At 39.2% G+C, this 11362-nt stretch overlaps 1 protein-coding gene across 2 annotated transcripts in view; it reads right to left on the bottom strand.

Moving 5' to 3' along the window:
• Positions 1 to 444: 444 nt before the first annotated feature.
• Positions 445 to 11362, bottom strand: part of pacsin3 (protein kinase C and casein kinase substrate in neurons 3) — a 32420-nt gene continuing 21502 nt past the window's right edge. For both annotated transcript variants that reach the window (XM_008405994.2, XM_008405995.2), the window contains 5 exons: positions 10619 to 10794; positions 9437 to 9557; positions 6668 to 6810; positions 2711 to 2886; positions 445 to 2296 (listed from right to left, as the gene is read on the bottom strand). In XM_008405994.2, the coding sequence (XP_008404216.1) occupies positions 2181 to 2296; positions 2711 to 2886; positions 6668 to 6810; positions 9437 to 9557; positions 10619 to 10794 (732 nt within the window). In that variant the 3' untranslated portion in view covers positions 445 to 2180. The remainder of the gene's footprint in view (positions 2297 to 2710; positions 2887 to 6667; positions 6811 to 9436; positions 9558 to 10618; positions 10795 to 11362) is intronic.

Below are 11362 nucleotides of genomic sequence, written 5' to 3'. Positions count from 1 at the left end.
AGATAGACACTTTTCACCGTTTAGGTTTTTTTTTTCTTAGATACATTTTACAAAAGTTACAGGTCATATTAAATATGAAGGTTTTTGCATTCATCTTAATTTTGGAGCAACTAGAACCAATATTGATTTTCATCAAATAAATGTTTGTTTTGCATCTCCAATTTATTTTTAAATTCGTTTTCTACAAAAAAGAAAGTATATTGTTGATTTTAATAAAATGGAAAAAAAGCAGCCAAACTTTTTGCCATAGGAGCCAAAATCTGGGTCAATATAAACAACTGCCACACTTTGCAAATAGTTGGCTGTAAAAGCTCAAAATGCTGAATCCTTATTCTTCAAATTCACATCTATGCATCACTGTGTTCCTCTGTCACATAAAATAAAATAAAATTACTTAAAAGTTTGTGGTGAAAACATCAAAAACAAACTTTTGACAACAGAGTCTGAAAAGTTTCAAGCTCTGTTTATTTCTCCCACATGAAGCTGTACATGCTACAGGTGCGTGCAGTGTAGCTTTAAACATTTAAATCTCTTATTAGCATTTAAACACGTGTGCAGGTTAGCTGTAGCTACGCTCAGATCAGCAGGACGGAGAAAACTCTCCTCAGAAACAAACAAGAACTTAAAACAAGAAAACCAAATCCCAAGAAAAAAAATAAAAAATTATAGCAAAGTCTACTTATTTCATGTGACTGAGGTCAAACTGTTGTGTTCACAGCCAAACAGACTTTAAAAAGAAACTGGAAGAAGAGTTAAAAGGAAATAAACAATATTTAAAAAAAAAAATCTAAGAAGTGGCAACAATTTATCCAGAAGTTAATATAAACAAACCTCTATTATTATTATAATTCTTTTAAAAAACAAAGAAAATGTTGCATCCAAAACTCAGAATAACCAGAAAAACTAAAATTAAGTCCAATTTATCCTCAAGAGTCCAAATAAATGTTTTTTTTCCTCTGTCCGTTCAACAGCAGAAATTTAAAGATGCAATTCTTTGGCCAAACCGAAGGGCGGCGCTGTTCGTTTAAAGGATGTAGTTCCACAGTCAAACACAAGGGCGGCGCTGCACATTTACAGTTTGGTAGGTCAGTGTAACAAAAGAACTGTGCTGTTTATTTACCTCATTTAAAAAAAAAAAAAATAAAATAAGGAGGGGAGTTGTGGATTTATAGGATGTAGTTCCACAAGTCAACCAGCAGGGCGGCGATGCACATTTCTGGCCTCTTCATCTAAGGCACTGAGAGACAGTCTGTAGTTTGGCTTTTCATTTAGAAGGAAATTCTCCTCAGTTTTGTTTAATAGGGTCCTGTGAGATAGTTACCAGTAATTAATATCTTACATTTTGTAGATATCAGAAATTTTCATGTTTTAAGACTTTTGGAAGCTAAAAAGAAAGTCAAGCTAACAGCGGGACCTGAGCGGAGATCAGGTATTTAACCAACATGTAACATTTCCAGCAAATGCTTCATCATAGTTAGCTTCATCATAGTTAGCATGGTACGTTTTATTTTTTTATTTACACAAGGTTTTATCTCAATTTTCTAAATCAATATTGTTCTGGCTACAACCTCTCATATGCAAAATACTGACTGACAACTTTGTCACATAAATTTTAAAAAAATCCTCATTTTCCCTTTTAAAAGGAAGATCTTGAACATGCAGTACCACTGATGGCCACTAGGTGCTGGCTTCAAGAAAACTTTGGCTAACGGAGGAAAAAAATAATACAGGCATGTTGAGCATGTGTAGAAATGGGAACATTTGCTAATTAAAGCTTCTCATATGCAATTTTGCAGTTAGGAGAGGGGCTTAGCATGATTTAAGCTAAGCTAAGCTAATTAGCTTCAAGCCGTACCATTGACTTATCTTTTCTTCTAAATTGGTAGAAATGATCCAATACGACTAAACGTAAAAGAAAAATCCAGTTTTGGATGCGTCTCTTGCCGATTATCCTCTTTTGAGGGTTTAATGATCCGATCAGAAACTTGTGGTTTTCCTGCTGGCGTTGAACGACAGCTGGCAGATATTATAGTTCTGTTCTCCTCTTTCCGATGAGAAACACAGACTTTCAGAACCGCAGGAATCATTTTCCTCGGGTCAGGACGGAAAGCCTCCACTTGTTCCTGGTGGGTGGTGTGCAGCTTTCTGATTGGCTCAGTTGACCAGAGGGGGCGGGGCCATCAGGAAGCAATGACCTGGACATAGTTGGCGGGATAAAGGCCAACCTGTCCGCTTCTCAGCCGTCCTTTACACCAGCCCTGCTCGTCTTCCTCACCGAGCTTCATCAGCTCGTCGCCTGAAGGAAAAGGAAAGAATGAGACGTTTTAGGGCGTCCTGTCACTTTAAATCCAAACAGGCTCAACCAACTCAACGTTTACACTCCCATGTGAAAATGGCTTCAAACAGATGCGCAATTATACAACCACACATCTTTGAAAAGCAGAAGTGGAGTCTCCTGCAGAACCAACAGGAATGCAGCAAGTGGATCCTGGGTGATGAGTCAGCTACAAAACACTTGTCTTTTCCAGCAGCCATTGTAAAGCACATAAAGCGGCAAAAGCAGCTGACCAAATGTGCTGGAATCAGCTCGGGTTGCTAGGTAACGGCTCATGTCCCAGACACAAAAAAAAACGTCAACTCTGACGTTTTTTGAGAACTCCGTCTGTAGATTAGTCTCTGCGGTATAAAGATAGTCAGTTTGGGTTCATACCCGCTTTAAAGCTGAGCTCGTCCGCCTCCTGGCCCGTGTAATCGTACAGCGCTCTCACCGCCGCTCCCTCCGCCTGCTCCTCCTCCTCCTTGTCCTCCGCCTCCCCGACGCCGTTCACCGCCAAAGCCTTCTTGGGACTCTCCTCGTCTGACCAGTCCGAAGAGTAATCCTTCACCCTGGACGACGCCAAGAGACAAAAACTACAAACGTCAAGCAGAGAATCCATGAAAAACTCCAGATCCAGAGTTTACCTGCAGCTCTGAAGCTGCAACACAAACAAAAACTGGTAGTTTTAAAGGTTCAGACCGTGGAACTGAAATTAGGCTAAAAACAAGTTGAAACTATCAAATAGTTTAAATTTTACTCTCCACACGAGTTCAGATTGTAACAAACACGACTAAATTTGACCTTTTCTACACAAGCCTTTTTGGGGACCGAAGCAGATTTTCATTTAGTATGCACTGTACAAGTTAGGGGCTGCACAGTGGCGCAGCTGGTGGAGCTGTTGCCTTGCAGCAAGAAGGTTCTGGGTTCGATTCCGGGCCCCGGTCTTTCTGCATGGAGTTTGCATGTTCTCCCTGTGCATGTGTGGGTTTTCTCCGGGTACTCCGGTTTCCTCCCACAGTCCAAAAACATGACTGTCAGGTTAATTGGCCTCTCTAAATTGCCCCTAGGTGTGAGTGTGTGTGTGCATGGTTGTGTGTCCCGTGTGTCTCTGTGTTGCCCTGCGACAGACTGGTGACCTGTCCAGGTGACCCCGCCTCTCGCCTGGAACGTTAGCTGGAGAGGCACCAGCAACCCTCCYGACCCCACTGAGGGACAAGGGTGTAAGAAAATGGATGGATGGATGTACAAGTTGGCCAAAGTGATAAATAATAATTACTCATCAGTATGAGATTAATCTGGTTAAATTTTGTAACCGACTGACAGCACTAGTCTCCTAACATTTGACATCTCTAACTCGTATGTTYATCCTAGAAAAGCGAGGCAGCCTCTCCCAGCAGGAGCAGAACATGGACTCAGTTTTCCAGCTTCTCATTAGACGCTGTTTGTTGTTAAAAACCTCCGCAGGGAGGCCGGGAGGTTTAACAGGAGCAAGCTCTCTCACGCGCCCACAGGACGCTCAGGGATAATTGTAGACTTCTCTTCACGTCTGGACTAAACAGCCCACAGAAACACGTCGTTTTAAAACTTTACACAACAACAGCAGCAGCTACAACAGACTCTTAAATCCAACTGGGAGGACGTAAAGCTGAGCTCCTTTAAAACGAAGTGGGAAAACTATAAACACGCCCAGTTTGGATCCGTTTTAATAGGCAGTTTATTAGCAAACAGTGAATTAAATCCAACCTCAGACTGATTCACACCTTCCTGGAGATCAGCAGCTCTAACTACGCCGACTGGAACGGAGGGAGAAATCCACTGCAGAGACTTCCTGCAAGCTGATCCCAACATGTTGAGCTTTAAAATGAGGGAAAACTGGAAACTAAACCTTCACTCAATTCACATAAACTATTACAGCTGCTTCGCTCTCATTAGGACTGCAGCGACTAATCAGCCCAACTTATTTAGTAATCAATCAATCGTTGACTATACAGATTCAAAAAAGGAAATTTTCTGTTGGTTTTAAATTACTGTAAAACAAATACATATATTTTCATTTGAGATGAAAAACAATCTTTGTAAATATGTTCTACCCAGAACTTGAGTGAGTTTTATCAAATGCTGTAAAAACAACAAACATCCTTTGCTATCCATTTATTAAACTGTTAATAAATTATTAATCCTAATAATAATTAGCAGATCAGCCTGTTTAGTCAGGCCAACAGGACTGAACTTTTCATATTTATAAGCTCCATGTGCTTTCTTTGCTACAAATGATTAAGGGTTCTCTAAACAAATTTTATATTATTTCCTTTTAGGCAATAAAATATAAATTTTTTTAAAAACAAGGAATTTATTTTGTTTTTTGCATCTTTTCATGCATTTCTAATATTGCATAAAAATGTTTAGTGGTTAAATAAAAAATCTGCAGAATGTGCCAATTTTTATTTTTATTTTTAGACCAATTAATCATCAGAATAATCGATTAATGAAATAATAATAACATATATAATTATATGTTGTGGGAAAACATTGCCAGTAAACCACTATATAAACCCACAACTAGTCTTAAAAACAACAAATCAAAAAATACAGTTAAAATGAATATTAATTATTTGCACTTCTGTTGAATCCAAATTACGTCAGCGGCTCCGTCAGGACCCTCGGGGCTTCAGGGGACCATAAATGCCAATATTTTAACCCAAATCACAGATATATAAATGTAACATTTGCTGCTAAATTTGATTTAATGGTTTCAGCATATATAAATTAAAAGATTTTAATTTGTTTAACACTTAAATGTAAGATTTTAAGGAGCTGGCAAGTTTACTTTGTAAAAGTTCAAAGAACAATATTCATAGTTGGATTGTTTTGTTACCATAGTAACAATCTGATGCTGTGAGTTTAATCTTTAAGTTTGAGCTCCGTTTGTTCACAAATACAATTTAGTAAACAGCAATTATAATTTATTGCTTTTTAGGTTGGCCAGTTAAGCTACTCCTTCTCTCCAAGATTTCACTAAATCCAACACAGAAGCTGTTAGAGGTGCTGATGCTTTTAGCAACAAAAGGGGCCCAAAGATGAAACTCTGCTCCAGGCCTCAGCAGGCTGGGACCGGCCCTGCATGATGCGCTAAATCCTTTGCACTATTGCTGCTAATGTGGCTTTAGTAGCTTTTCCATTTTGTGTCTGTTGACTTTTTAAATACACAGAAGCTGTTGTGGTTGCCCAACTTTAAGGGCCGAGTTTTTCTGATCTCCGTGTGCATCAACTCTGGCTGACTAAGTAAACAAAGCATTTGATATGGCTTAATGCTTAGTGTAACCGGAAAAATACTAAAAACAATAACAATATAAAACCAGCGTCATGCGTCACTACGAGACGAGCGTGAAAGCTCCTCACCGGGCTGAACCTGCATCATGAGGTTAGTGCTGGTCGTTAACCACTAACGCTCCGGTCAACCGGGAAGACAGAGCCACGTGCTGGGCAGCATGTTGAGATGTAAACGCCTCATAATTCTTTTTCCACAAAGACAAATCTCACCGCTCCCTCAGCGCACATCTCTGATAGAGCAACTGCAAGTTATTCCTGCGGTTCACATAGAGCTGCGCAAACAGAGCTAACGCGGCGGTTTTAAACTCTTACCTTGATGTAGAGTTCTCTAAAGAATCATAATTCCTCACAGGGGGTTGATGTAAATATCCATACAGGTCAGCCTGCGTCCAGTTTGAGTGATAGGAGGCGCGCGCGATCTGTGCTGAGATCAAGCGGCAGCAGCGCGGGCTTCAACGCACAGAGGCACCAGCTGTGTGATTGGTCCGCTCTCCTGGCTTTTAATGCATAAACTATAAACTTATCTTTTAGGAATAAATTTGCTCCGCCAGTGAAACGCTCAGAGCAACAGAAATGCTTGCAATCTGACTTTAACTTAAATATATATTTTTTTCCATTATTAATTTTTCAAAAAAAAAAAAACAAAAAAAAACACTTGGCCTGACGGGGGGCTGATAAAGCATGGCGGGCTGCCAGGCTTATAATAGACTGGGGTAAGCCGTGATATTTCTATATATTTTTAATAATATTTTATTTGAGTGGAAAAATATTGACCTTCAGCTGTTTGAGTGGAGAGTTCTTGTTGTGCTGTAAAGGATACTTTCACTTCTTTTTGGATTTTAAGTGACAGAGCGATTTACAGTTCAGATGTTTACATGATTCCCTGGTAATGGCAGCATCATGCTGAGCAACAATTTGCTGCCACGTCACAGATCAGTTCCACCAAATGACAAATTTGGAGTTTTTATAAACTATTGCAGATTTCTGTTGTTTCAACCAGACTGCACTTGATTTTCCTACCTGCCTGTTTCCATAGTGATGGGACTGGGTGGGGCGTCTCCTCCACCGGACGACACGATGTTGGTGAGGGTGACGACGTTCTCCTCCGAGTTTCCTCCTCGCTCCTTCCTGCTGATGGAGCGGCTTGAATCTGGAGACCACTCCTGCATAAAAACGCACAAAAAAATCTGTCAAGTCTGGCAAATTGTTCATCGTTTTACACGTTTTTTAAGTTTGAAACGTAAAATAACTTCTTTACTCCACACTTTAGCCCAAATGTTTAATTAATTTATGTTTCAGAAAAGCCTAAAACTGCACAAGGAACAAGAAGAAAGCAGATTTATAACCAAGCTGAACCTGAGGAAAAGTAAAAAAGGATTACAAATAAAAAAACAAAAAAAAAACCATAAAATGACTAATTTCTCTATTCTCATTCTAAACAGGAATCAAAGCTAAACAACAGAAGAGATCCACRTCTCTGAAGACACCAGACAGCTAACGTGCACGCCCATTATAACAACAGGGTGCAGAAAGAGAGCAGCTCCGGATGAAGTTACTGACGTTTTTATTGTCTCTGGGAAACTAAAGGAGGTGAGTGCAATGAGCTAAATGTGCCAACAGGTACCAACAAGAACAACATGTAAAGGTGACCTGTTATCCAGGTTAGAATGGCTAGATAGGAGTGAGAGCTAGTTCTAAGTCGTCATAGCAACTGCCTACTAAGATGGCTGCCACGGAAATTCACAGGTGTGAAGAGAACCATGTACTGCAAAAAAAAAAAACAACAGCTGGATGTTTTTTTAGGCCACTTTTTTATGTGTTTAGTTTGTTCTTTTAGAAGCAGTTGAGACTGAAATGTTAGTATAAGAAAAACAAGCAAAATGTAAATTTTAAAGTCTGAAAGGCTTAAACATCTGACTTCCAGGCAGATGGAGGTGAGGGTGGATAAAGAAAAATGTTCCTAGTGATTTAAATGCAAGGCTGTTGGAGTGTGTGTGTGTGTGTTTTGTGAACAATGGGCCTCTGTCTGCGTGGCGGCGGCACTGTGGGAACACTGGGAGATTCCTCTGAGGACAGAGATGCGTCTCTCCCTGCCAACTTCTCCCTCTGGACATGTTTTTTGTTTGTTAAATGTCCTGTACGACAACAGGAGATATTTTTTTTATACCACATTTTGAACTTGTAAGATCAGATGAAGTTAACTTTCACTTAGATCCATTTTTAATTAGTCGTCAATATTTTTCTAGAGCTACTGGCACAAATTTGAAGCTGCAAATGTTGAATTTTCTGTAAATCTTAAGCTCCATCAGTTTAGTATTTTCCTTTAGGCAGTTAGAATATAATTAAGTTAGTTTGAAACCAAAATCTGTACTTAATTTTACTTTTGTATTGGAATTGTTGATGTTAAGAACATAGTCAGTGGTGGAGACGTTTCTTGCTCATCAAATGTCCACAAGGATGACAATTTTTTAACCATGTTGTTTTATTTGCAATATTAGATTAAGTCAACTTTTGTTTACATCCAAGTTCTAAGACATTTTTAGTTATTTTGTTTATATTTTTGCTAGAAATAAGTATATTTTTCAAACAAGTCGAAAGTGTGTTTAAGAAATAAACTGTCTTTTCTTGGAAAATTATAAGGCAGCATCCGCCATGTTTGTTTATACGTTCCGTCCTCAGATCCAGATGACACCCAGAGAGTATATTTAGCTTCATGATGCACTTTCAGTAATCTACAATCTTCCCTTTGAGTGTGAGAGAGAAACAGACTGGAAGAAATGCAAACATTTCTGAGCATTTCAGCCTCATTTGTTTCTCTGAAATGAGACGCTGTCGTTCTAATACACCCACAGTAGGAGGTGTGGAGGCTGAAAGGCAGGAATCCAGGTCACCATATCCCTGATGTACTGCAACAAYCAAAACTGCAAATCACCTCAAACACAAAGGAGGGAGAGTAATGTTTCACTGCCTACAAGTTGGGGACAAATACAGGAGGAAATCCATTAAGGAGGATTGTTGTGAAAAATGCATTCAGGATTTGTTAGGAGTTTCTGGCTTTGTGCTGTAATGTTTGCAGATATGAGGTGAAATCTGCAGATTTTCACAGAAGGATGAATGAATCTGAAAGTGTGTGTGCGTGTGTGTGAGACATTCCTGACCCCACTCACTGCTCTCCACCATAAAACCAGGCATTCACTGCAAACCTGTTTAATATTCAGCCTGCTGCACACAGATACACATATTGGACTCTGGATCAAGTCGACGCAGAACTTTTTTCCTTATTTACAGTCAGTTTACAAACGGGGAATTATTGATTTAGAGCTCAAGAGGCGACCCGGTTCTACTGAATACCTGCTGAACCGCTGGTTTAAACGTTTCTCCTCTAATGAGTTAATTTGAAGTTTATTCATCTTACTGATCGGCTAAGGATTAATTGATAAGCAGATATTTTAAGAATTTGAAATATCTGCTTATAAGGTTGAGAAACACTGATTTAGACCGTTTTTCTTCTCCGTTCTGATATGGCCGCCATATTTGTTTCTGAATCAACGGCTCCGCTAATCAGGATGACCAGCGGCGCCCTCTGCTGGATGGAGGCCAAACTACAACATCAACATAAGGTCTAAGCGGACGTCATTAGTTAATCCATTGGAACCAATTCTAATCTAATAAACCATTAATCGAAAAAAAAAAAAAGAGTCTGCTAAAAAGAAAGAGTTGCAAGTTGATCACTTGTTTGCATTCCTATTTTTCACGGTTCTGACTGAGTGTGTGTGTGTGTTTCCACACCTCGAACTGGGGCCAGTTCATGCTCATCCCCGGTCCGTGGGTGTTCCTCCACCACCGCAGGTCTTCAGCATCGTTGGCAGCCCGGATGGTCTGACCCAGATCCTGGTGCAGGTTCTTAAAGCTGTTGGTTAAAACCATAAAACCATCACAATAAAGTCCTTCATGATATTAGTCTGAACCAAGTTCTTGTCTTTTTGCACTTTTCTAAAGTCTTAATAAAAGATTAAGTTTTTTTTTTCCAGATTTGTTGTTTTTATTCAATATTTTCACAACTTTTAAGTTGTTCCATTTAATTTTAATATATATTTTTTAAATTATCCAAATCCCTGATGATCAAGTTTGAGGTTTATTTTGCAGAATACGTTTCTAATACCTCTGATTTTAGAAAGTGTTACTAGTTAATTACACTGAGAAAGTTATATAACTGAGGATCTATGTAACTGAGGAAGTTTAACTTTAAAACTGTTTAACTTGTAAAACTAGGATTTAAATTTTAATCAGCTTAGACAAATTTTTTAACCAAAAACTCCAAATAAATTAGAAAAAAACATTAAAAACTCATCTCAAAGCATATGATTGTAGTCTAAGAAACCATATTAATTACTTTCACTTGACTTTTTTCTTTGCAGATTCATATAAACTAAAGAAATATAATCTAAAATCCATTTTGTTTGAGTTGTGACCCCAATAATTTAAAGTTAGCCACACTTTAATCACCTGTTACCTTTTCTGAAACTGTCTGAAAAATAAATGCTCAAGCAGAGCAGTAGGGGGCAGCAGAGAGGCCTTTAAGTTTGGGTTTAAATTTTTAAAATAAATTCAGCTGTTTCCGAAATTTTCTGATTAAATCCAAAGAGTTGAAGCTGGGAGGGAGCATCAGAAAAATGCATCAAGATTAAAGACATTAGAAGCAGAACCAGACACTTTGTTGAAAATATGTAGTCCGTGAAGCTACTTTAAAGTTATTTTGTCCTGTTTACTCGGACTTTACCATGGCAACTTGAGCCTGTTTAAATAAAAGCAGAGGTCAGCAGTTAATGGACGACGGTTCAGGTTTTGTATTAACCTCTGTGTACACACACACATGTTCCCACATGCAGCAGGAGCTGCGTGCCTTCGCTCTGAGTCAGCGGCCATCACCGTTTCACGTTTCCCCCCCAGAGGAAGTGAAAGTCTTCCCACCTGTCTTTAGCGGACAGGTCGAGGTGCGAGTGGATGTCCAGCAGGACGTCTTTGAAGAAGCGCAGCCTCTTCCGTTCTGCCTCCTGCRTGAGGTCGAACACCTGCTCCATGTCCTCCATGTAGCGAGGGTTGCAGCGGTTCAGCTCCTCCAGGGCCTTAGCGTAACGCTCCTTCGCCTACAAAACACAAACGTGGCTGAAAATGTCTGAATAATCACAATGTTGTCATTTTGAGCTACCAAACACCGCCTAAGGTGACGGAAAACCTTTGTATTCCCGCACATCGCAAGATAAAGAAAAATAGAAATCATTTAAAATTTCAAAATAATAAAAATCAACAGCAACTGGCTACTTTCTTTTATTTTGAATGCACTATTTCAACGCACATTTTTGGACAAAAACCAAACAGTATAAACGTTTTACATCATTCGTTATCAATTATTTATTAGTTTTTTTGTTTTAAATATCTGAAATGATTCCAAACAGAGATTTTCTGTTTTGTCCACAGTTTTTACTCCACACCGTTGTTAGGTTTTAAGCAAGTTATGAGGATTGGTGGAGAAACTTAAACTGCTGCTGCTCAACAGGTTGTTGCTAGGTAACCAAAGAGTGAGTGAGTTGCTAGGTAACGCAAGGATGAGTGAGTTGCTAGGTAACACAAGGATGAGTGAGTTGCTAGGTAGCCAAAGAACGAGTGAGTTGCTAGGTAGCCAAAGAACGAGTGAGTTGCTAGGTAGCCAAAGAA

This window comes from Poecilia reticulata, linkage group LG3 (assembly GCF_000633615.1).
Source record: "Poecilia reticulata strain Guanapo linkage group LG3, Guppy_female_1.0+MT, whole genome shotgun sequence".
NCBI classification, from domain to species: domain Eukaryota; kingdom Metazoa; phylum Chordata; class Actinopteri; order Cyprinodontiformes; family Poeciliidae; genus Poecilia; species Poecilia reticulata.
Note: the sequence above shows the minus strand (reverse complement) of the source record. Positions and strands in the feature narration are given on the sequence as shown.